At 38.0% G+C, this 27,154-nt stretch overlaps 1 protein-coding gene across 1 annotated transcript in view; it reads left to right on the top strand.

Moving 5' to 3' along the window:
* Window positions 1-27,154, top strand: part of CR1 (complement C3b/C4b receptor 1 (Knops blood group)) — a 113,799-nt gene that overhangs the window by 45,465 nt on the left and 41,180 nt on the right. Inside the window, exons 5-17 of the mRNA XM_065871209.1 lie at window positions 3,385-3,783; window positions 6,470-6,646; window positions 6,737-6,839; window positions 8,047-8,132; window positions 9,944-10,162; window positions 12,184-12,363; window positions 12,956-13,055; window positions 16,196-16,281; window positions 18,409-18,807; window positions 20,285-20,461; window positions 20,547-20,649; window positions 21,991-22,076; window positions 25,862-26,089. Of these exons, the coding sequence (XP_065727281.1) occupies window positions 3,385-3,783; window positions 6,470-6,646; window positions 6,737-6,839; window positions 8,047-8,132; window positions 9,944-10,162; window positions 12,184-12,363; window positions 12,956-13,055; window positions 16,196-16,281; window positions 18,409-18,807; window positions 20,285-20,461; window positions 20,547-20,649; window positions 21,991-22,076; window positions 25,862-26,089 (2,343 nt within the window). The remainder of the gene's footprint in view (window positions 1-3,384; window positions 3,784-6,469; window positions 6,647-6,736; window positions 6,840-8,046; window positions 8,133-9,943; window positions 10,163-12,183; window positions 12,364-12,955; window positions 13,056-16,195; window positions 16,282-18,408; window positions 18,808-20,284; window positions 20,462-20,546; window positions 20,650-21,990; window positions 22,077-25,861; window positions 26,090-27,154) is intronic.

The raw sequence follows: 27,154 nt of genomic DNA, 5'->3' as shown, positions 1-27,154 counted from the left end.
ATTTAATAAGTTTTAGTATGTTGTGCTTTTTAAGGAATGTATTTCATTTACATTTGCTAAGTTACTGGTATAATGTTGTTCATTATATCCTCTTATTATATTTTAACGTGTATGGGGTCTGTACTGATATCTCTATTTTAATTCTTGATAATGGTAACATTTTAAAATTTCTTTCTCTTGATTACTTTTACTAGGCATTTAAAATTTTTTCTAAGATTTTTTTGAAAAACAACTTTTAACTTAATCTTCTGTAGTGTATAACTAGTTTCTATTTTATTGATTTCTGATTTATTATTTCCTTTCTGATACTTTCTTCGAGCTTAATTTGGTGTTCTCTGTTCATTAATTCTTGATATGGAAGCTTAGATAATTTTGTTTTGGCTTTTATTTTTTCTAACAGATATATTTAAACCTGTAAATTTTTCTCCAAAATTGCTGTACTTGCTTCCCACAATCTTCATATTTTCATTACCATTATACAGAAAAATTGTCTAATTTTCCTTTTGATATCTTCTTCTATCCATAGTTTATTTTAAAGTGTGTTACTTAATTTTCAAACACTTGGAGATTTTTTAGTTATCATTCTTTTGTTTTAATCCTTTGAAACTTTTTGAAACATGTTTTATAGCCCAGAATATGGACAGTTTTGGTAAAATGTTATATATGCCTTTGAAAAGAAGGTGTAGTTGTTTTATGTCATTTTCTATAAATGTCTCTTAGGAAAGTATGATTTACTGTGTTTTTTTTCCTCCACTTGTTCTCTCAGTTATTGATGGGAATGTGTAAAATACCTGTGTTACTTTCCTAGGGCTGCCATAACAAATTACCACAAATTTAGTAGCTTTAAACGATAGAAATTTATTCTCTCATAGTTCAGAGGTCAGCAGTCCCAAAATCAAGGTGTCAGCAAGCCTGGTTCCTTTTCCTGGGAGAAAAAATCTGTCCTATGCCTCTCTTCTACCCCTGGTGGCTGCTGCAATCCTTGGCATTCCTTGGCTTATAGATGCATCACTCAAATATCTGCCACTATTGCACATTGCCTTCTCCTCTGTGTGTGTGTCCCCTTCCCTTCTGTCTCTTACAAACACTCTGGTCTTTAGATTGAAGATCTACTCTGTTAATCCAAGATGATCTCATCTCAAGATCCTTAACTTAATTATATCTTCAAAGACTCTTTTTCCAAATACGTTCACATTCACAGGTACCATGCGTTAGGACATGGAATATCTTTTTAGGGAATCACCATTTAAACCACTACAATCACCAAATATGACTGGATTTGTCTATCTCTCCTATCAGCTATAGGGATTTTTCTTTATGTAATTTAAAAGCTATGTTATTACATACATGAAAATTTTGAATTATTATATTTTCCTGCTTAATTGACACTTTTATCATAATGAAATGTCCCTCTTTACCTTTCATAATATTTCTTGCCTTAAAATCTATTTTGTATGATATCAATATAGATACAACAGCCTTCTTTTTTTGTTTCCTGTTTTTGTATTACATATGTTTCAGATCTTTTACTTTCATCCATTCTTTGTTCTATATTTAAAATTTACCTGGGAATTCCCTGGCAGTTCAGTGGTTAGGACTCTGTGCTTTCACTGCTGAGAGACTGGGTTCCCTGGTCAGAGAACTAAAATTCCACAAGCTGCCCAGCACATCCAAAAAATAAATAAAAATAAAGTAAAATAAAATAAAATTGATCTCTTGTAAACATCATATACTCAGATTTTGTTGTTTCATTCAGTCTGAAAATCTTTGCTTTTAGTTAGAATGTTTAGGACATTTCAGATTAATATAGTTACTGATATAGTTAGGTTTAAACTAACTACAGTTATAGGTTAGTTAGTTATAGGTTTCTCACATTTTAAAATTAATCAAGTATTTTTATTATTCTATTTTTTTCTCCTCAAGAACATTTTAGTTGTACTTTATTTTCTTATTAATGCTATCCTAGAGACTCCAATATAGATCCTTGATTTATTATAATCTAATTAATTATAACATACTATTATATAATCTAATTTATTATAAATAATGCTTTTTACCACCTCCCAAACAATGCAAGAACCATAGCAGTTTAACTCCATTGATGCTCTCCTGCCATTTTCTACTGTTTTTTTTACATATATTATATATCTCACAAGACAGTATAGTTGCTGCTTTTATAAAAGTGGTATTTATTTATATTTATCTACACATTAACTCTTTCTGTTACACTTCCTCTCTATTGCAGTTCTATCAGTTCTATGTGACACTATTTTCCTTCAGCCTAAAGAATTCTTTCTAAGCATTTTTGTATTACAGGTCTTCTGGCAATAAATGCTTTAAACATCTTTCTACGTATGGTTCCTCTGTTACTCTTTTGTCTATTTACGATCCTTTTGTCAATCTATGTTATGTCCTGGATATTTTTTTCTGTCCTAGTTTCCAGTTCATTGATTTTTCTTCAACTGTGTCTAAACTGCAACTAATCTTATCCAAATTCTTAATTTCAGTATCAAATGCCCCCTCCTGGTTCAACTAACCTTCCCAGGGGGGAAAAGTAGCCCAAATGCTTGGCTCTCACCTGAATTTGAACCTTCTATGAAACCAGTTTGTTAGCACCCTGATGCATTCTGTATGTTTTATATTTTACCCAGCATTTTTTCTCTGTGGGTGAGATGGGTGGAGTGATGTTTGATTTGAACTACTGAGATTACCATTACCAGAAGCAGAAGCTTCCTAAAGAATTTTCATTTTTAATTTTAAGTGTTTTGGAATTTTGGTTGATGTTACTTAGTTCCAGTTATATAGTGTTAGAACAATACAATTTTTTCTAACTATGTCCTACTATGTACTAGTCTTACTTCTAATTTTTAAATGTATTTAGCTTTTTTTTTGGTGGACTACTATATGATCACTTTTACATGGGTATAATATTATGATATCAAACTTAGCCTTGATAAAATGGGTTGCTAGGTTCTCTCCTTTACCTCTTGTGAAACACCTGAAATTACATTTAGAAGTATATATTACTTGAAACTGTGATAGAATTATATGTGAAATTTTTTCTTCTATTTTTACAAGTTTCTTGGTCTATTCTAGCTTTCTATATCTGCTTTAATGAATATTAGTAATTTATATATCCATTTATCATTTAGATTTCCAAAATGTTTAACATCCAGTAGTCTACAGTTTCATAAATATTCTCATGTTTACCCAGATATACTCAAATTCTACTTAGGTATGTCCACCTAAATTACAACTTCATAAAAACTTGTCTACATTAGCAAAGATTAAAAGCAAATAATGAAGGTAAAAATAGTTACAATTTAGTGACTCATTTGATTTCTCTCACTAGTTATTTTAATTCACTGCTTTCCCTTTTCCCAGGCATTCCTTGTGGGCCACCCCCAGCCATCGCCAATGGAGATTTCATTAACACCAACAGAGAATACTTTCAATACGGAACAGTGGTGACCTATCGCTGCAATCTTGGGGAGAGAAGGCAGAAGCTGTTTGACCTCGTGGGGGAGCCGTCAATATATTGCACCAGTGAAGACAATCGAGTTGGCATCTGGAGTGGCCCTCCCCCTCAGTGCATTGCACCTAATAAATGCACGCCTCCAGTCATTGAAAATGGAATAAGGATGTCTGAGAACAAAAGCTTATTTTCTTTACGTGAAAGCGTGAGGTTTAGGTGTCAGCCTGGCTTTGCCATGAAAGGACCCTCCACTGTTGAATGCCAGGCCCAAAACAAGTGGGGGCCGAAGTTGCCCAGCTGCTCCAGGGGTGAGTCTGACTGAGGCTTTGAAGGAGCTTACAAATGACGTGAGTTGTAGGAGGATCAGGAGGTTAGTGTCGGTTCTGCGGGGAGGATGTGAGGTGAGCAGTGTGGATGGGTAAATTTTCTTGGGAGGAAACACTAAATAAAGCAGGTGTGTATGTATGTGTGTGTGCATGTGTATGTGCTCAAACTCAGAAGCAAAGATAAATCTGGGCAAAGAATGTAAAATTTCCTTGGGATGTCACTACTGACATCATCATCTTTCAGTTCTTTCTTTTTTTCAGTTAAAATAATCTTTTTTAAAAAAATTTATTAATTACTCTTGAGTACTGTAACTGCTATGACATAATGACTGATTCTTCTTGTTAGGCACCGCTATATAGTCTATGGATTCACTTAATTTTTATTAAATTAAATTTATTTATTTATTTGTTTATTTTTTGGCTGCATTGGGTCTTCATTGCTGCACGCAGGCTTTCTCTAGTTGCAGTGAGCAGAGGCTACTCTTTGTTGCGGTGCGTGGCAAGCTTCTCATTGCAGTGGTTTCTCTTGTTGTGGAGCACAGGCTCTAGGCATGTGGACTTCACTAGTTGTGGCACGCGGGTTCAGTAGTAGTGGCTCGCAGGCTATAGATCGCAGGCTCAGTAGTTGAGGCGCATGGGCTTAGTTGCTCCGCGGCATTTGGGATCTTCATGAACCAGGGCTTGAACCTGTGTCCCCTGCATTGGCAGGCAGATTCTTAACCACTGTGCCACCAGGGAAGCCCCACTTAATTCTTAAAGACATGAAGTAGTTACTATTCTTTCCATGTTTTACAGAGAAAGTGAGTCTTAGAGAGGTTAGATAACTGTCCAAGATTAAATAGATACTAACTCTGTGAAGACAAGAACCCAAGCCTACCTGACTCCAGAGCCAGGGAAATCGAAAGCTACTCTAGCTATTTCAAGGAGTGAGGGATTTAGTGCAGGTACGAGATTATAAAGGTGTTAAAAGGGCGGGAAGAGCAAAAGGAGGCAGGCAGTGTTACCAGAGCTCAGGGGGCTGCCATTCCTCCTGGACTAGAGCACAGGCACCTGCACTCACTGCGCATGTGTTTCCTCCAGCTGCTCATGCTGCAGAAGCTGCTGCTGCTGCCAGAACGTAGCTGAGGTTGCTGGAGCCTGCAGTCATTGGCATTGATAGAATTAATGTTGCTGCTGCTAAGGAAGAGCCATCAGTTGCCACTTCCTGAGCCTCCTTTACAAGAAGAATGACTTCTATCATCTTCCTACCTTTTAATTTAGTATATATGCCTCCAATTGTCAGAGCTTAACCAGGACCCAGCTGGCAAGGAAGATTAGCAGTTGTACTTTCAGGCTTCTGGCCCCAGCAGTCAAAGGAGAATGCAGAAGTGTAAGGCTGGGAGTCAACAGAGATTTAACCAGCACAGCGCTTAAATGATCACATCACACTGCACTTATTAATCAAGGCAAAGAGGGGGGTGATGAGCTCTAAAATTGGGTGTCACAGCATCAGAGTGTTTACAAAGTCCTTAAGGAGGTCATTTATTCTAGTCAAATGTCCCATTCTATACTTGAGAAAGCTGAAGTCCAGAGAGAGAAACTGACCTGATCTAAGCCAAAATGAAATGACCTTTCATGTTACTACAGTTTTATATAATTTAGGAGATTCAAGTGCATTCTGATTCTAAATTCAAACCAACTGTAAAGAGACAGAGGCTCAGTTACAACATATGGTATGGAATATGCACTCTCATTGTGAGGGCTGTAGGTTTTTTAGAAGATTTCATTCAATGGTTGCCCATCTTCTCATTGGAATGAAGTGAATGGTTAAGCAGGACCTGGCCCTGTAGAGTGCAGAAAGGAGACTTATCTTCTCCACCAACCCACGTCAGGTGGCGTGACCACTGGAGAGGAGCTGGAAAGAGATGAGAAGAGATATATGAATCTTGTTTGTCACAGCAGAGTGTGATAGGTGATTGGGAAATCTGTTGGATGAGATTTGGGCTCAAGCTTTCCTTATTGCCAAAAAGGTGGATATAAATTGGTGGTGCCAATACAAATTAAAATAAAAATATAAAATTAAAAATCCATCAATAGGGACTTCCCTGCTGGCGCAGTGGTTGAGAGTCCGCCTGCCGATGCAGGGGATGCGGGTTCATGCCCAGTGTGGTAAGATCACACATGCCGTGGAGCGGCTGGGCCCGTGAGCCATGGCCGCTGAGCCTGCGCATCTGGAGCCTGTGCTTCGCAACGGGAGAGGCCATAACAGTGAGAGGCCCGTGTACCGCCAAAAAAAAAAAAAAAAAAATCCATCAATCTAACAACTGTGTACTAAGTGAACAATAAAAGGAAGAATTGTGGAGGGGAACTGTTTGTTGTGTCATCTTAGGTGTGTACTTCAGATGGAAAACCATGAACTGAAGATGTCTCAGTTCTAGTCACTGTCTTGCAGTGTATCAGTTCTATGACTTTTCACAAGACTCTCTCTCTCTCTCTCTCTCTCTCTCTCTCTCTCTCTCTCTCTCGGTCTCTGTTTCTGTTCAATTTTGCCATCAATAAAACGAGAGGGTGTTAGTCTACCAGATTTTTAAAAGCAAATAGATTTATGCTGTTGATTGTCTTAGCCAGTTTACCACTGAGGAAAAGTTATTTTCACACAATTAAGAGCACTTTGGTTCTCTTTCCCTAGTATGTCAGCCACCTCCAAAAGTCCCGCATGGTAAACACACCCCAAGCCACAAGAACAACTTTTCTTCTGGACAGGAAGTGTTCTACAGCTGTGAGCCTGGCTATGATCTCAGAGGGGCTGCTTCTCTGCATTGTACGCCCCAGGGAGACTGGAGCCCGTCAGCCCCCAAATGTGCAGGTGCCTATGCTGTCATCTTGTATGTGGATCAGTCTCTTTGTCCCTCACAGGAACATCTCACTCCTGTGTGTGTGTGTTTTTTTTTCCTAGTGAAATCATGTGCTGACTTCCTGGACCAGTTACCTAATGGACATGTCCTCTTTCCACTTAATTTCCAGCTTGGAGCAAAAGTATCCTTCGTTTGTAATGAGGGGTGAGTGTGAGTTTGCCTGGCCCACTGAACACTGAAACTGAGGTTAATTCAAAAAGGGAAGGTTTAGTGTGATTTTTAAAATAGGAAATACTCAGGGATGTTAAATTTGAGGAGTGTATATGGGAAGTTAAGAGTAAGGAACAGGTGGAACTAATAACATAAGATATGAAGGAAAAACTGAAACGGATATTAAATGGCATGCTTAAACACAAATACAACTACTGTTTAAGAGTATACATAGGTGACACATTAAGTGAAAAAATCATATTTTCCAAGCAAAGAAGAAAAAGAGTTATTTGGAGAGCTCCAGAAAAAGTTTGATATGTGACAAAAATCTTATTAAAAAATAAGATCATTTAAGAATTGTTTCAGAAAAAAATTTAACCATCAAAAGTGAATTTTGTAATAAGAGAGAAAGTATAAGAATAAGCATTTTTAATCCAATCATATATCACCTTGTTGATAACAGGCCAAGGGCTCTGAAATGGTATTATGGTGGCTGATATTAAAGTTTCAAGTAAGGTCATTCACTGGACCTTACACAGCATGCACATCTCTACATGGGACGTATCAAGCATGGGCAACAAAGTACCTGACCTCAAAATGTTCCAAAGAATCCTTGACAGGCACCATATAATATTTAGGAGAATTTTGTACAAGAGTCATTTCCAATCGCCTTTGGTTTTTCCCCCCAGAATATTCACGCTTACTCTTCCGTAGCCCAGCGTGCTGTTGTGAGCCTTCTGCATAACCATCACAAATATAGAGACAAAAGAACAATCTTTGTTCCCTTTCCAGTTATTCTCTGCTTGTCCAGTGCAAACTGGGAGCTGTTTTACTAGCTGTTCCAGTGCAGTGTCATCACTTGGAGGATGTTTTATTCCAATAATGACTATGAGTAGATTTATCAGCTTTACCGTGGGATGCTCAGTGAGAGACAGATTTCTCTGAGCCTAGGTCCAGGATCACGGAGATGGCAGCTATGCTACACCTGCCTTCTTCAACTTAGGCTGGGACTATATTATGTGACCAAGTGACTGTGCTTTGCTGTTCTCCCTCACTGGAAGCTGTGACTTTTCCAGATTGATGTGGCCTCTGAAACTCTGCCACCTGCTGGTTTCAGATCCTCAAAATGCTGAGATTTTTGCAAATGGAATGGCATTTTGGCTTAAGCAGCTCACATATTCAGCACTATTTTCTTCCTTAGATTCCACTTAAAAGGCCGTTCTGCTAGTTACTGTGTCTTGGTTGGAATGGAAATCCTTTGGAATAGCAGCGTTCCTGTGTGTGAACGTGAGTAGAAGGGATAACACTTCAGGCCAATCTCTCCCTTTAATCTATTTGGTAATTTGACCCATGGCCTCCCCAGCCGTGGTTCTTCTATTTTCTAATCTAAATTATTGATAAATAGTTGCTTATTTTAATAGTATTTTATTGTGGATCAGTTTGTTGTGATGCACTTTCTTTTGCACCATGTGTCTCGAGAACCATCTGATCAGTCTCTGTCATTTAGAATTCTTTGTATTACGTGATAAATCCTGCTGTAATTTGTCTCTGAATCAGGAGAGATTAGCTAATGTGAAGCTTTCACAAATTTCTTCTTTCCTTCCTCCCTTCTTTCTTTTTCTTTTTTATGCCATCAAGGTGAAGTCACTCTACAATATTCCTGTCTATTTGCTAATATAGAAATATGAAACATTCACTCATTCATACATCCAGTTATTTATTGAGCACATACTATATGCTTGATGTTCTTCCAGGCACCGGTGTTACAGCAGTGAACAAGATGAGCAAATTCCCTGTTGCATGTTATTTATACTCAAGTGGGGAGATGTACAAGAAAGAAAATTAATTAAATCTTATGGAGATGATAGGTCAGAGCAATGCAGAAATGAGGGGAAAGTGGGGAACAGCATTACACAGGGTGAGCAGTTTAAGACTCCTTAAACTCTCAAAACTTATATCTAAATAAATTATGGTGAAAGATTCAGAAATAATAGGCTGATTAAGAAATGAGTCTCCTATACGCAATGTCACCACTGATTTCTCCTAGTCTACCCATTGGTATTTTCCCCAATAGAAGATAGGACTTTGCCTCATCACTTGATCCTAAAGATTGGAAAATATATAAATTATAAAATAATCCAAATTTTACTAAAATGTTTATGTTGCAAGAAACCTGCTCAGTTATCCTGTGATGCATTTTATGGTAAAACTTTATAAAAAAAATAACTTCTGTATAGATCCTGTCATCCAAGAAACCCAACTTTCATTGAAGCAACGTGACAAATGGCTGTCCACTGGCCTGGGTTAGAGCTCAGTTATTGATTGTACTATTTCTCTTATTTTTCATGACTCTTTCTAATTTAAGTAGCTTCTTCCAAATCCCAAGACTAATAAGAAACACTAAATAGAAGTAAGGAAAGGACTGTTTAAACAGACAAGCAGATACCAGAAAGAAGTAACAATTTGAAGCCTGACGGAAAGTAGAGAAATAAAAATAATAATAAACAATCCCATGCATCAAAAAAAAACAATAACAAAACAGTATGGATCATTTAGAATTTTTACAATGAACCACGTATGTTTCAATTCATTGTGACAGCACTACTATCATAATCGATTGATGGTCACTATGGGTAAGTTATTAAGGAAAGGTTTCATATGATTAGGTGATTAGTACATATGGAATACATTGTAGAAATATTTCCTGAGAATGTAAGTTCCTTGGAGAACAGAGACTTTATCTGTGCTCTTCACCATTTCATCCAGCTGGCCCTGAAGAGTGGCTGACACAGAATAAGTGCCCATTGTGTTGATTAAATGAATGAGTTACTCTCCAATAGATACTTTTTCTTCTTTAAAAGTTTTGGTACGTAATTAAAGGTGTAAAGTTTCTATCATCCAGAAAACTTAAAAGTCTGGAATATTTAGGATAGGCAAATTCTTTTGTACTTTTTCAATTTAAAAAAATGGGATTGAAATCTCACTTCACTTAGTCCATTCGGTGTTTTTAGGTAGTACCAACCATAACACCCAATGACTATAGATTACCTCTGGTGAAAACTCATGAATGAAACTTAGAGCTTTTGCCTTCTTTCCAGAAATCTTGTGTCCAAATCCTCCTGATATCCTTAATGGGAGACACACAGGAAAACCTCTGGAAGTCTTTCCTTTTGGAAAAGAAGTCACTTACACATGTGACCCGCACCCAGAGAGAGGGATGAACTTCAGCCTCACTGGGGAGAGCACCATCCGCTGTACCAGTGACAGTCAAGGGAACGGAATTTGGAGCAGCCCTGCCCCTCGCTGTGGACTTCCGGGTTAGTGCGCGCGCTACCCTACATTTCAAATGGATTCAGATATCTAAACCAGACTCTCCAAGTTTCCGTAATTACAATGTGGTGTTTATTTGTGCACTCGATACAATTAAATGCCAAATCAATAATAAATGGTTTTAAGATACATCAACATGTAAGATTCTGATGATCTTTGCTTCTAGAGAGCTGGTGAAAAGAGATGGAGGAAGTGGGTGGCGGTTCTAGTTCTAATTAGAATTAGAAGGAAAATGTTTTCAAAGCATAGGAACTGAAAGCAAATACCTATGAACCTTAACTAGCATAAGTTGTACCATCTTCACAGGTTTTGGAGAGAAGCACAGACCAGCAGAGAACAAAGCCTGACAAAATCGCTTTTAATTACCTATTTGTCCAGAGACCACTGTGTGTTCTCTCTGAAAACTGGGCTGCATTGTAAACAAAACACAAAGATTCTTTTAGCCAGTATGGGCTAAGTTCTAAGTTAAGATAAGGCTTCCTTGCTCCTCAGCCCCGCACTAATTTCAGCTGTTGCAGTTTTCCCTCTTTGGTGGAAAGAAAAAGCAAAGCAATGTGAACTCAAGGGAAAAATGCAAAATAGAGTGTTTATTTCTAAGGTCTGGAGGAGGTATCCTAAGGTAACCAATACCACTATGACACCCACACTCAGGAAGTTGAAGACGGAAGGGGAAAGTAAATTGTCGAAGCGACCCTAGTCCCGGCATAACATACGGACTGCTGAGGAACTGTGAAATAAAAGAGCAGTTCTGAAAGGAAAGGGACCAAGAACAGATATTCAGAAGTCATTTTTGCCCTCACTCTCCTTCTGTAACACCATGGCTTCAGCTTGGGGTGTCCCTATGAGCCTGTTTACAAACACAGACACCTAGTTCAGATTCAGTGAATCGGCAGTGAAAGGCAATCTTCCCCTAAGTTCTGTGACTTTTTTCAACAGTACCCTATGCTGAGATGGCAGTCCTAGTTTTATCAGCTAGATTTTTTAGACTGGAGACCTGCCAGACCATCTTCATGTGTGATTTGGCCTTAGGTAGTAGACTTTAGTCATAAGGGGGACTCCTTGAACTAGAAGCTAGTATAGCTAATATTCAAGCTCTAAAATAAAAAGAAACAGGCAATATAGATGGTTGTACTTCCTGTGAAGCCACCTTGAAAATCAGCCAAATTTTCATATTGAGAAAAATCACTTAATTATATGTTAAAGAAATGAGAAATTGGTTTGCAAGTCTTCATACAGAGAATTATCTGGGTGCAGAATTGGCTCTAGCATAGCTTTTACTATCTGAAAAAATAATTGAAAGGGAGGTGGAGGACAGCTGGAATAGAAACTAAAAGAGAAGTTATTGTCAAAACCAAGTGGAAACGATTTCTATTTTTCCAAACATATACACTTTTTTAATTTCATACTACTTGAATCCAAAGTGAGTTTTCACTTCTCAAACCTAGAGCTTTAGGTGTAGGGGCTTGGAGCTAAAGCTAGAATTGGATTCAACATATACTTTATACAATGTTTCTGTTTTTGTTTTGTTGTTGTTGTTTTTATTTTGAAGAGATGCTGTTTATTTCCTTGTTGTGTTGAATTGGCCAGCTTAGGAATCAGACCTAGAAATTTGGTGGCTGCTTCCTAGTTTCAAAAAACACCTTGAGTTCTCCATTCTTGCTTGTAAGCGTGGGTTTTGATACACTGAAGTACAAAGAAACCAGACCAGGTGTGACCTGGGCAGAAACACTCCTCTGTCTCCCTAAAAATGTGAAAAATGAATTGGAGCTGTCTTTTACAGTAAATGATATGAGTAAAATGCCCAGATAGCAAAATAGCCTTCCGATAGTATATTTTCTAATGGGCACATGCTAATGGAAATTTCCCTTCAAAGATTACAAGGAAATTATCTTTCCACAACGAAAAGTTTCTTTTGTTCTGATATCAAATCTAACAAGAAAGAGAAAAGGAAGAATGGCATTGGATATCTTTTTGTTAACTCTGATGTTCTTGATTTTTTGGTCTCTAGGTCACTGTAACACCCCAGATCATTTTCAATTTGCCAAGTTGAAAATCCAGACCAATGAATCTGAGTTTCCCATTGGGACATCTTTAAAGTATGAATGCCGCCCTGAGTACCACAGGAAGTCATTCTCTATCACGTGTCTACAAAACCTCACGTGGTCAAGTGCCAAAGATGTCTGTAAACGTGAGTAAGCCCTGCATTGGAGCGTTCCTATGTTTGTCAAAGTATCTATAGGATCTTATTTAATTTCTCCAAATTTTAAAGATAAGAAAACTTTGTCAAACATGTTCACATAGGTGGAGGTAATAGTTGGTCTTGTAGGTCACCCCTAATTATTGGTTGAAATGCTTGTCTCCTGAGAATGTTTCAAGGAATATTTGCAGGAGAACTCCATTTTTTTAATGGGGTAGTGAATAATGAGTTACTCCAGATCAGGAAAAAAATGTGTAAGGAGACATAAACTGTTTGAATAACCAGGTAATACAAACTTTTATACTGGTGGGATATAAGGCCACAAATGACCTTTCTATTTAGATTAGAGATTTGAGGCAAAGACAGGTGAGATTTAGAGGGGAGGTCTCTTTGAAAGTGGTGCTTAGTGGGTGGCTGATCCTGAGGCAGTCTGGTGAGGTTCCTCAAGGTGGCAAAATCTGTAGACCCATCAGAATTGCATATGCTCTTCAGAAAGCTACAGTCAGGTGGGGACTGACTTGTTATACACTAACAAAAGTTTAAATTACTCTTCCTGGCTCCAAAATTCTCTTTCTTTCCCAAGGTAAATCATGTAATACTCCTCCAGATCCTGTGAATGGTGTGGTGCACATAGATACAGACACCCAGTTCGGATCCAGAATCAATTTTTCTTGTAATAGAGGGTGAGTGGGCAGGAACATCTCTTGGTTCAAGAGTTCCAGGACAGCGATACTACCTTCTGGTCATATCTTGGAAAAGAGGACTAGGCTATTACCATCTGTTCTCAAGAAGCTTGAACGTAGGTGTTTAACTGCTAATTGAAATGGACAAAGGTATGCTAAGATTTGAGGGGAAATCTGTCTCCTTGCTGGAAGCCAGGGCAGTACATACAAGAAAAGTGAGGTATTCACCAGGTAGAAAGGAAGAAAATGGGGGGAGGGCATAGTCAAACCGTACAAACAGTGCTTGCCCAGAGCAGACATTGCTGAAAGAAGGGGAAGGCCACGGAGCCACTGTGTAGAAAGCAGATCTTATAAGGTAACTGCACTATTCATTTGCTAGGGCTGCCATAAGAAGTAGGACAAAGTGGGTATCTCAGAACAGCAACAAAAATTGATTCTCTCAAGGTTCTGGAGGTTACAGGTCCAAAATCAAGGTGCCAGCAGGACATGTTCCCTCCAAAGCCTCTGAGGGACGATCCCTCCTTGCCTCTTCCAGATTATGGTAACCTCAGGGCTTCCTTGGCGTGTGGCGCATCACTCCCGTTTCTGCCTCTGTCTTCCCATAGCCCTCTTCATTCTGTGTCTGTGTCTTCACATGGCACTGTCCTGTCTGTGTGGGTCTATGTCCAAAGTTCTCTCTTTTTTAAGGACTCCAGTCATATTGGATTAGGGCCCACCCTAATGACCTCATCTTAACATGATTATATCTGCAAAGGCCCTATTTCCAAATAAGGTCGCATTCATGGGGATTGGGGGCTAGGGCTTCGACATACTTTTTGGGGTACACTGTTCAACCCATAACAGAGTCCCCTGTGAAAATGTCAGACATAAAGTGTTTATTGGGCGGCAGTCCCACCCACAAGGGTGCTTACCCTTGCTCAGTCTCAACCTCACTCCCAGTGGGAGCAGCTGAACCAGTTAGAGAATATGGGCTAAATTTGCACTGCCATGATAAACACTGAAAAGGAACTTGTAGCCTTCAGCATATTTGCTAAGCAAGGCCTTACAGATCATAGTACCTATAATCTGACAAAGTGAAATTAGAGTAAATCTAAACACTCTGTCTTTCTCCGAGCATTTTTAAGTACAATCTATAAATTCTCTGTCTATACCCTCTTTATATTATATTACGGAATAAGAGTGAACCTCTCAATGGCATAAAATAGAAAACCGTTGAGCTTATGATATGTTACAGGAAATTAATGTAAAAAGAGCAATCTGAAAAATTGGAAGAAATGTCCTCTTACAAAATAGAGTTACTTCCAAGAAATAAGAGAAACTTTTAGAGAAATCTCCTGTTTACGTTTTTAACAAGATCCAGTTGCACGCTGTTTCTGTGAACCTAGTTAGGAAATAGAGAATGTTTGCATATGAATGAAAAACACAATTGTCAAACTAAAGAAAAATTCTGTGATAAACACACTGAATATTGTAGAAAATTAAAGCAGAGGGTAAGAAGATAAATTAAATTCTCCCAGAATTAAGTGGAAAAGGATGAAGAAGAAGAGAAAATATGTCTAAAAGAGTACTGGGATTCAAATTACATGTAACAAAAATTCCAGAAGGGAAAACAATAAGCCCATATTTAGCCATCACTAGGGAATCATCTGTATTTCAGGGATCATGAAAAAAACCTCAAGAATGCAGAAAGGAAATTAATAAACTATAATAGCTGTGCAGGAAATTAATTTGTATTGATATCACATTGATCCTTCACATCACTAAACTGCAGAAGATGGAGTTTCTAATGAGCTAAGCTAGTATTCACATCTAGAGGCTACAGATATACAGTAAAGGATAAGCAAGGACCTAAAAATCACACCTGTGTACTTTACAGGAAGTATACTTCCCGGGAGAAGGAAAAAGATAAACTCAGGCAATCCATAAGTATTTTCTTAAAGGTAATGGTAAATACTGGTGAGGTAGAAAATTGCCAAAAATCAAACAAAAGAAAAACAAATTTTTTAAAAAGTTCAAATATTTTCAACAAACTTATAAAACTTAATACAATGACAGAACTAATTGTTAAAAAGTGAAACTTGAGAATGTAATCATAATCTAATAACAATTTCTGAAGTCATAAAATATATCCGTAAAACTAGAAAAGAGAAGAAAGCAAAAAGAAAAACATAGTCTAGACATTTAGTACATAGGAGATGGGTAGACTTTATATATTTTGACACCAAAATTGAGAAAATAGGGTTGAATACCTGTGTTATGTATGTATTGGGTTGGCCAAAAAGTTCGCTTAGGTTTTTCCAGAGGATGTAGCGGAAAAACCTGAACGAACTCTTTGGCCAACCCAATACATAACGCATGAAATGAAATTTCGAAGGAACAAAAATCAGTTATTTAGCTTCCAAATTATTAGAGCAACTAAAAGAGGTTCACCTATCTGTTTCATGTAGCAAATGAGAGGGAAGAAAAAGGAATAGCATGGACTATATCCATCTCATTCACCAGAAATAAGCCCCCTTATATTAGGGGCAGATCGGCTGTATTCACTGCTATGTGCTTACCACTGAACATTATGAAGGAACATTATGAACTCATGACAAAATCAAGATCAACCATACCATGTAGTTCAGTAAATTTGAATGGTTTAATATCCCTGTTGAAAAACAAAAGTTTCCAAATAGGATCAAAAGCATCACAAATCTTGTTGTATGTACAAGAAACATGCCTAAACTAAAATGACGTAGCAGTGTTAATATACAATATGTATATTTATGTATATCAGGAAAATGCAAAAAGAAAATTAAGTAACAATAATAATATAAGAAAAAACAGATTTTAAGAAGAAAATTATCAGGCAGGTCTACAAAAGTATTGTTTTATTTAGGTACTGGGTACAATCCAAAATGAAACCAAGAAATGAAGAAGCAGAGCGAGCCATGAGGAGTTAGAGAGGAAATATTCCTTTCAACAGTGAGAGGATAGAAAAAGAGAAATAAGAAAAGTCAGATAAAATAGGTGGAGTTTAGGCTAGTCCTTGAACTTCTTTCAGATTGTAGCCTTTCAGATTTGCCATGCATGTATGCATGCTGAGGAAATTGATGGGATGTGTATACAGCATGCCTATTTTTCATTTTTGGTTTCAGGTATCAACTCATTGGTCACTCAGCTGCTGAATGTATTATCTCAGGCAGTACTGTCTTTTGGGATTCAGAGCCACCAATTTGTGAACGTGAGTTGAAATCTCTAGCCCCATTTATTCCATGCTCAATCCTACAGTTGGCCCCTAGAATTACAAAGGATAAATTTCATCCCTTTTGGCAATAGTATCCTTCTGATATTTGAAGAAAACACTCCTACCCTTAAAGGTGCTCACAATGTTCCAAGCTTCTAGTTCCTCCTGATTTTTCCTTATCCTAGGGTATAATTTATTTTAAACAATAGTTTGGAACTCATTTAGAAGAGCACCCAAATTCTTCTTTTGTCGGTTGAACACCTTCCAGGTTGAAGATTGTTCTCTTTAGTGAAGTAAATGAATACAAGGTTAGTGGAAGTGCCTTCCTTCCTGTCTGTCAAGTCTTAATCCCAGGTCATCTGTTCAAGCCGTGGGCCCTCCCTGCTCTCTTATTCTTTGTCTGGACAGTGATATGCCATCTTTCCCATGAGTTGTTTGGAATATGAACTTTCTACACTTCAGGGCACATAGAGAAAGGAGCAGTTGCAAATGAACAAAGAACATAAAGATATAACCCTGGGTTTGGTGATAATGTAAAAAAATGAGCTCGGTGCTTTGTGACCAGCTAGAGGGGTGGGACAGGGAGGGTTGGAGGGAGACGCAATAGGGAGGGGATATGGGGATATGTGTATACGTATAGCTGATTCACTTTGTTATACAGCAGCAACTAACACAACAATGTAAAGCAATTATACTCCAAAAAAGATGTTAAAAAAAAAAAGAAATCAACACTCTCCAACTCAGCTGATAGTAGGATAAGTGGTAATGAATTTTCTAACAGGCCAGTACACAGTATGTATCAAAAACCTTAACTGTACGCAAGCCTTTAATCCAGAAATTCTACAGTTCATGACTTTAAAAAATCACCGTGGGTTTTTGCGAGGATTGATGTACAGATGTTACCTATATTATTATTTTATGATAGTGAAAAAGTCAAAAGAATCTAAATATTGTGCATATTTCCAAACAATGTTCTGGAAATAATCTACAAAATAATAATCTTATAAAGGTACACGGAATGTGTTCTAATAAAAAAAGTTTAAAATATGCTGGAATGCATTTGACAAGAGAGAGAACACTTTCAAATGGAATCAGTTAGTATGTTTGTACTCTGAAATATTACTTAGGCAACAAAGATATTTTAGAAGAAAAATATGTGTGTGTGTATATATTAAAGATTGCACATTAAATAGTTAAGAGTGATTCCTTCTGGGTAATGGGCTTAAAGGTGATTTTTATTTATATTTTATAAATTTTCTACAATAAAGATGCCACTTCTTAAATATTTTCTTAAGCAAAAATAAATAAATAAATAAAAGTATCTACTTAGATATCAAAGTATCTTCTTTGATTTATTTAAAAATAAATGAATAAATAAAAGTATCTACTTTGATATCTACTTTGATATTTTATATGCTCTGGAATGATTTAAACTGCCTAGAAATTATGTGTTACTTGAATATTAGATTAAATTTGTCAATAAAATTATCTGTGCTTCATACCTTTATAGCAGTAGTGTTTTTGATATTTTTTTCCACTTCTTCTATATGCTACCTTTTCTTGAGTCAATATTGGCAAAATATATTTTTATTTCTAACATCCTCATTTTCAAGATTATTAGCATAGAGTAGATAGATATTCAGTTATTTTTATTACTTCTGAATCTGTGATTGTTGTTTGTCATGTGTAATATTGTGTGTTTGTTTATTTTTTATTAGTTGTACCATAGCTTTTGGTTTTTATTTATTTGATAGACTATATTGTATGCTATACCACATTAATAACCAATAGAATTAATCCAAATGCCCTCTACAGAGAAAGAATTGAATTAAAAATAGTTAAATAACATATAAATTCTCACTTAAAAGGAGAAGTATGTGGACTATAATAATACATGGATACATTTATTGAAATAGCATTAATTGAGAAGAGCAGAGGTCATAATATTGTGGCTATCTAATCTGCGATTGTGTAAAAACATGTCTGTACATTAACAAATATTAGACAAGAGCAGAAGTGTTCTGAATAGTGACATTTTGATCATTTTTTAATTTGGTTACCAAAATTCATAATTGAATACAACTTTAAGAAACTGAGGTTTTATCTTGCTGTCCCTTTTCCCAGGCATTCGTTGTGGGCCACCCCCAGCCATCGCCAATGGAGATTTCATTAGCACCAACAGAGAATACTTTCAATACGGAACAGTGGTGACCTATCGCTGCAGTCTTGGAGAGAGAAGGCAGAAGCTGTTTGACCTCGTGGGTGAGCCGTCAATATATTGCACCAGTGAAGACAATCGAGTTGGCATCTGGAGTGGCCCTCCCCCTCAGTGCATTGCACCTAATAAATGCACGCCTCCAGTCATTGAAAATGGAATAAGGATGTCTGAGAACAAAAGCTTATTTTCTTTACGTGAAAGCGTGAGGTTTAGGTGTCAGCCCGGCTTTGCCATGAAAGGACCCTCCACTGTTGAATGCCAGGCCCAAAACAAGTGGGGGCCAGAGTTGCCCAGCTGCTCCAGGGGTGAGTCTGACTGAGGCTTTGAAGGGGTCTACAAATGATGTGAGTTTTAGGAGGATCAGGAGGTTAGTGTCAGTTCTCGGGGGAGGATGTGTGGTGAGCAGTGTGAGTAAATTTGGGGCAAGGAAGCACAAAATTAGGAAAATGTGTGTTTGCTCTTGTGTGTAAGTGCCTTCATTTTGAGAAGCAAGAGTTTAATTATTCAAGGAAGGAGACATTTGGGACTCTCGTATTGAGGAATTCTGAAGGCAAAGTACCAGCTCCAATATCTCTCAGTTGTATTCAAGAATGATGTGGACTTTCTGGCCAGCTGTATAATAATCTTGTTTACTCTTTGCAACACTCCTTTGAAATAGTGCTATCCTTATATCCATAGGACAGTGAAGTTAGCTTGGTCTTTCAGAGGTTAAATAAGTTGTCGAAATTATGTGCTACTTAAGTGGCATATCTAGGAATAGAATGCAGTGTGTCAGCCCCTAAAGTTGAATGCTCTGGTTCTTGACAGAACTTTGCTTTACAGAATTCTACTTTTATCAGCATCTATCACAGAAAGAAACTGGCTTATGAAGAAAGATATCATAGCCTCAGAATAGTGACAAAGACTTTAGGGTTTGTTTTCATCCACCTCCTACATTTTATCATTAGAAATCTGAAATTGAAAGTGCAAGTAACTTGCTCAAAGCCAAACAGATTTTTCATTCATCTTTAATTAGATACAGGTTAAGTTAAAGTTCAAATGAGTTCTAATGCCCCTAGCACATACCAAAAGGACTGTGAATAGAGGCAGCCACACCTTGAGTTGAATATTCTCTAAGAAATGTGTCCTGTCATTACAAGGACTGGCTTATTTAGGGGATTTTGTTCTCAATGGCTGGTCTTGTCTTATGCCAATAGCTGGCATAAGAAGGACTGTAGAAGTGGATTGGTAAATATTGTGGTTGATACTAGGGACAGAGAGGGAGCTTACAGTTTTTCCGCGAACCCATATCAGCCTTGTACAACCAATGAGAGGGCAGCTGGGAGGACAAACAGATACAGTATGGGTAGTTACTACACTTTGATCATAGAAGTGTGAAAAAAAGAGATAAGGGGAAATCTGTTACAGGTTTAGGCTCAGGTGACCTTCTCATTACCTGAAAGATGAGACTGTAAATTGTATTGCCTTTCTAGCAAATATGTGAGTTGGGTAGCCCACCAGTACTAGTGACTCTATTCTAGAGAGCCAGCAGTGGAAGAAGAGACAGCATGCCTGGTGGACTAATGAATGTATTTTAGAACTTGTGCTGGGAAGGACTGGGTTCTAATTCTCTACCTCGTACTAGCTGTGAGGTTTTGGGCTACATCTCTTCCCTATCCTTAACTTCCACATTAGTAAAACAAGGGGATTGGAGTATCATTTGACTTCCTTTGTTATACCTGTACTCCCTTAATTATGATTCTCTAACTGTAACTGACAGGTACTTTACTGTTCTTTACCCAGTATGTCAGCCACCTCCAGAAGTCCTGCATGGTAAACACACTCCAAGCCACAGGAACAACTTTTCCTCTGGGCAGGAAGTGTTCTACAGCTGTGAGCCCGGCTATGATCTCAGAGGGGCTGCTTCTCTGCACTGTACGCCCCAGGGAGACTGGAGCCCAGAAGCTCCCAGATGTGCAGGTGCCTATACTCTCTTCTGGTTTGCAGATCAATCTCTTTGTCCCTTACATGGCAGTCTTACTCTTGTTTTTTTTTTTTTCCCTAGTGAAATCATGTGCTGCCTTCCTGGACCAACTTCCTAATGGACATGTGCTCTTTCCACTTAATTTCCACCTTGGGGCAAAAGTGTCCTTCATTTGTGATGAGGGGTGAGTGTGAACTGGAAAAGAGACCAGGGCCACACTGCCAGATGCTGATATGCTGATGTCCTGGGCAATGGGTTTTATCCAAAAAGGAGGCTGACTAATGGAGAAAAAGTACTAAAAGAGACTAATATCTCAAACAGTGATTGGGAAGTATGGTAAGAACCAGATGGACCATGAACAGATGCTTAAAAAGGAAAAGTGGTAAATATACTGAACAGCAGAAACATAACAACAGAACTTGAATATTTAGGTGGAACATTAAGTGTTTGGATAAAATGGATAAATAGTAATTTGTAGGCATGAAGAGAGAAATATTCCAGAGGTTAAGTTCGATATATACGAATGAAAGTTATTTATAAGACAGATGACATGCAAGGATTGTGTCAGGAAATTTTTAAACCAATCATTAGTGGCATTTGGAATAGGAACAAAAGAGTAAGCAGAAGTATTTTTAATCTGTAATAATTACATATCATCTAATTAGTATTAGGCTGTGTTGAAAGAGCATGAAGACTGCTGTTCATATTTCAAGTAACATCATTAACTCTTCGTGTGAATCTAAATGATCTTGATATTATGTTCCAACACCATTGGCAGATAAAAAGCATGGACAATAGAGCAGTTGTTCTTAGTATATTCCAAGGACTCTTGACAAGCATCAATTACCAGTCACCCAATAAAGACCCAGAGGCAATTCAGGAGCCACTGGTCTGACAATAAACCAGATGTTTCAGGATGATTGTACTCCAAGGAATCCTGTCTCCTCACCGTTTCTTATTTTTCCTAGATAATTTGGCTTTACTCTTCAGTAATCCAGATATGTCAGAAGTCTCATTCAGGAACATTCCAAATGTATTGGCAAAAGGAACAGTCTCTGATATCTTTCCTCATGTTCTCTGATTTGCTTAAATCAGGAGTTGTTTTCCTCCTGGTCTACTAAAAGAGGAAAATGCCACGCTTTGCATTAGAGGACAAAGTTTCTCCTAATGACAAAAGGGGGCTTGTCAGAGAGCAGTCAGGGTAAGATGGTCTCCTGAAGGTCCAGGACCATACTAAGGAAATGCCTATGTTTTTTGTACCTTCTTCAGTTCAGGCGAGTCTGATTACTGAGCTTTGACAGGTGTCATTGCTTTGTCCTCATTGGAAGCATCAATTTTTTAAAATGTTTTGGTTTCTGAGCCTCTATCAGCTGAGACACAAAATGGACTGAGCTTTTTCTTTCATTTGGGATTTAACCTAGGCATTAAATTGTGTTTTAGCAGAAGAGAAGTAGCTGAGATCTGTCAATGGATGGAAGAGAGAAATGGTGTGCTCATCCAGTCACTACTGCTTTTTGTTCCTTAGGTTCCAGTTAAAGGGAAGCTCGGCCAGTTACTGTATCTTGGTTGGAACGAAAAGCCTTTGGAATAACAGTGTTCCTGTGTGTGAACGTAAGTAGAAAGAATATCTGTTCAGGTCTGCATCTTTCTCCTTGTTTTTTTCATTTTCTTATTGCATTTTACCACATGAAATTATCTAATGTCTGTCCCTCTGTTTATTTTGTTTTTGATACAAATATTTATTGTTGAAATGGTTACAAAGAATGTTTTTTTGGGGAAATAAACCTGAACATCATGGGCTTTGTGTGTCATTCTATAAATATTTATAAACGTACTATGTGCTATAAATGGGAAGAAATGCTTCACAGATGGGGAGAAATTTATGGCCTGAAGCTTTGTCAAATGTTCCCTTTTTCCTTCTCAAAAATGATAGTCACACTTCAGCTTTTTTTTATCCTTTCTTCAATCATCAATCCATCATATACACATTCTTTCAACAGATTTTTTTTTGAGTAACTACTATGTGCCAACCAGTCTTCTAGATACTAGGAATATGCCTGTAAACAAGACAGACTAGGTCCCTGCTCCAACGTTGTTTATATTCTTGTGCAGGGAGAAAGGCAAAAAAAAAAAAAAAAATATATATATATATATATATATATATAAGAAGTAAACAAGCAAACACATAAATAGACAATTTCAAATAATACTAAGTGTTATTAAGAAAAGAACAGGGTAATGCAAAAAATAGTTGTGTAAATGGGAAAAAGGAATTCCAGAAAAAAATTGCTTCCATTTAAAATAAAATGATAAGGAAGAAAAAGAGAAAATAACATTTGAGCATTGATGAAAATTGATTGATTACCAATGTGCAAAGATAGAGGAAGAACTTTCCATGCAGATGGAGCAGAAACTACAAAGGTCCAAGGCAGAAGTGTTCCTGGCATTTTCTTTGAAAAGCCTGCTCCTGACATTTCTCAGAAGTCAACATGGCTGATGTTCAGTGAGCAAATACAGAAGTATACAGGAGCAATAAAAGAGAATAACTCTATACTCTGTAAGAATTTACGTTTTCACTCTAAGCAAGATGAAAAGCCATTGGCGTATTATGAGTAGAAAAGTAACATGATCTAACTTTTTTTTTTTTTTTGTGGTACACGGGCCTCTCACTGTTGTGGCCTCTCCCGTTGCAGAGCACAGGCTCCAGACGCACAGACTCAGCGGCCATGGCTCACGGGCCCAGCTGCTCCGCGGCATGTGGGATCTTCCCGGACCGGGGCACGAACCCATGTCCCCTGCATCGGCAGACGGACCCTCAACCACTGCGCCACCAGGGAAGCCCCTCTAACTTACTTTTAATGATTTCACTCAGGCTACTCTAGAGAGAGCTGAGTTGAAAGGATGTATCTTAGATTGAGATTCCCCAAAAAACAGTGCCAGAGACAAAGTTTGAGTTATAATGCTCTACTGGAGGGTATAGTCCCAGGGCAGCAAAGGTGAAGGAAAATAAAAAGGGAGGTGGAGAGGAAAGAAAAGCAGATAAATCAAAGAGATTGTGTTATTGAAGTGGCCATAAGCTTCACAAGAAAGATGGCTGGTTGTTTGGCCGTATAGGACATCTCCAGAGAGATTCTGTGGAACCAGAACTGACCATTAGAAGAGAAAGAACAAGCAACTTATCTGCTCGGTCTTTCCTGTCTCTCATCTTCTGTTTATTCCAAGGCTATTAAGTCCTTTCATGTTGTATTATTTCTCTCCCTGATCAGACTCTGGGGACACTAGAGCCCGTGATCTGTTGCCTGGTACTCCACCTAAGCCAGGAAGTGATAGAAGGAGCCAGAGTGGACATGGATCCAGTCATGTTGGCTTCGATTTAGAACTACTGTGACTTCCACTGCAGTGGTACAGCAGAGGCTGTGCAGAAGCCCATCTCACCCTTGGGAGTGCTGACACAGCCAGTGTTGTCAGGCAATGAGGTAGCAGTGGTATTAGCACTCTCAATTGAGAAAGCAACTGAAGGCCCAAAAGATACCTGTAGCCAAGAAAATCTGAGGGTAGAGCTGAGGATACAAGCTGGGAGGCTATTGCAAAAATCAAACCAGAGATGTTGGCCCAGGATAACACTGAGAGAAGTGATAAGCAGTATTCAAATTCTGGATATATTCTGAAGGTAGAAATGACAGGATTTGCTGATGGTTTAGATATAGAGTTTAAAATAGAGATTAAGTGAGATCACCCAGAGAGTGAATGGGGCCAGAGAATAGATGCATGGTCTGAGCCTTGTAAATTCAACATTAAGATGTTGGAAAGATTAGAAGGAATCGGAAAAGGAGATTAAGAAGAAGCAGCCAGTGTGTTGAGAGAAAAATCAGGAGGATGAGGTATCTTGGAAGACAAGTGGAGAACTTTGTTTAAGGAGATGAGTCTCAGAAACTGCGTTATATTCTTCAGAGAGGTCAAATAATATGAGGACAGAAAATTATCATTGGGTTTAGCGACTTGGAGGTAATGAATGACCTCGATAAAAGCAGTTCAGTAGAGTTGTGGGGGCAAATGCCCGATCGGAATGAGTTCAAGGGATAATGAAGGGGAGGAAGGACAGACCATAGACAACATCTTAGAGGACTTCTAATGTAAAGGGGGTAGAGAAAAGGGACTACAGCTGCGAAGGGAAGTGGGATTAGGGAGCTTTTTCTTTTTTCATGACAGAAATGTAACCTGTTAAATAGAGAAACACTACTAATATATCCAATCTGTACATTTATTTCTGCACTAAATCACCAGGATGTTGCTTCATCTTCTGATTGTAATGACTGAAAGATATATATTTATTTTTTCAAATGAATACTTTGCTTTAATATTATTTGAACATATTGTACTGATTTATATAGTGAAACCATAGTTACATCTTTCATGTTTGAAAGTCAGCTATTTGAAAATCTTAATGTAATTAAGAAACACGAAAGAAAGAAAGAAAAGAAAGAAAGAAAGAAAGAAAGAAAGAAAGAAAGAAAGAAAGGAAGAAAGGAAGGAAGAAAGGAAGGAAGAAAATTACTCCCATGAACTCAAGGATATACCTAAAATCACTTACTAGAGTGTAAACATTGGTTAAGCTATTCCACCCTTCGAATAGTTAGTTTATCCATAATTCTTTCAAGCTGCAGTATCCTCTTCCTAAATACAGATCAGACCAGAAGGGGAAAGGAGCATCTCTAAATACATAACGCTCAAAAGAAGAAATGTGTGTTTCTTCAATGATAAAAACAAACTGTAAAACCTATAAGTATCTCAAAAGTCAAAACATTTCTGAGCCTTTGGAGCATGCACTGGAGTATGGAGATGTTTCATTTCACTGTGGCAGCATTTCTGTAACCATTCATTTTGCCTTTGAGAATAACAGCCTCAAGGTATCAAGAGAAGATTAAATCATGGATAGACAAATAGTAAATGTATATATTTGGAAAAAATTCTCTAGGATGAAGATCCTTGATGTTAAAAGATCTCACCTATTTTGTGCTTAAAATAGTACTTGCTCTATAGTAGGTGCTCAAAAAAAAAGAAAAAAAACCTTGGTGAAATAATGGATAATTTCCTTGTTAAATGGATGTGGTTAAGAAGATTTTTGTTTATTTAAGCCTCAATTATCCAGAAGGCTTAACTCACTGAAGAGTTCAGGATGCTTAAGTCCCTTTTAGACTTTTATAATAAAAATTGATTTTGATGTAACTTCATTTAGCTGCATCTCAGCAGTGTCCTAATATATTTATATTGTAGTTTGTACTCTCCCTAAGAGTTTAATTGTTGTTGAACTGGCAACACAGTCACAGAATCCCACAATTGTGGAATCGACCCAGATGAAAATTTAAGCATTTTAATGTAACTTTTAGCTCTTTTAGAAATCTTTTGTCCAAATCCGCTGGCTATCCTTAATGGGAACCACACAGGAACTTCTCTGGGAGGCATTTCCTGTGGAAAAGAAATATCTTGCATATGTGACCCCCACCCAGATAGAGGGATGACTTTCAATCTCTTTAGGGAGAGCACCATCCACTGCACAAGTGACAGTCAAGGGAATGAGGTTTGGAGCATCCCTGACCCTCACTGTGAACTTTCTGGTCCTGTTGGTCACTGCCCACCCCTATATACCCTAAATGGGTTCAGAACACCTGGACCACATCCTTTATATTTCTATAATGAGATATGGTGTTTTCTTGTGAGTTTAACTTTGTCATAAGTGGAAGTGTCGAAATTACATGCCATAGCTAAAACAGATATTTCCAGCAGTGCCAAGATGTTTAACTAGGTAAGATGCTAATCATTCTACTTGCTGGTGGGGTGGTGAAGAGAGTGGGGGAAGAGAAGAATGGAAGCTGGGATAGAGTGGGGGTGTGGCACCAACCTTGGAATACCGCATCATTGGCAGGGGAGCCTTGAGATAGAAGAGCAATCCAGTGAGAAAAGGCTACACACGATGAGAGGCATTTAACCTTTCCTTGATCTTCCTCACCCTCCAACTGGATAGTAGATATTAGAATCCAGTGAGATTTCTTTAAATGCAGTTGCCTAGGTCCCCAGCCAGGCTTATTGAATGGGCAAATAGAAGCAGTCTCCACCAAAGAGGAGATAGTTGAGTTCAGACTCTATTTCAAATTATGCAACACACAGTATACGCTCTCGTAAAGAAGACCTAGCTTCTTAGAGGAAGCTACTGAATGGCTTAGTCTGTTTTGTCCTTGTCCTTGAATGTCTGCATCAGAATGAGAAGAGTGGTCTATTAGTATCCTAGGGCTGCCATAAACCATGAACTAGGTAGCTTAAAACAACAGAAATTAGTTCTCTCACAGGTCTAGGGGCTGGAGTCTGAAATCAAGGTGTTGTCAGGGCTGCACTCTCTCCTATGGCTCTAAAAGGAGGATCCTTCTTGCAGCTTCTGGTGGCTCCTAACATTACTTGGCTTGTGGACACATCACTTAAATCCCTGCCTCTGTCTTCACATGGCCTTCTCTCCAATATCTCTGTGTCTCAAATCTCCACTTCCTCTCTCTTAAAAGCACAGGGAGCTCAGCTTGGTGCTCTGTGATGAGGTGGGATGAGGTGCTCTGTGATGCTCTAGATGGGTGGGATGGGGGTTGGGAGGGAGGTGCAAGAGGAAGGGGATATATGTATACATATAGCTGATTCATTTTGTT

Source organism: Phocoena phocoena, chromosome 1 (genome assembly GCF_963924675.1).
Source record: "Phocoena phocoena chromosome 1, mPhoPho1.1, whole genome shotgun sequence".
Taxonomy (NCBI): domain Eukaryota; kingdom Metazoa; phylum Chordata; class Mammalia; order Artiodactyla; family Phocoenidae; genus Phocoena; species Phocoena phocoena.
This window is presented reverse-complemented; position numbering and strand designations above follow the sequence as displayed.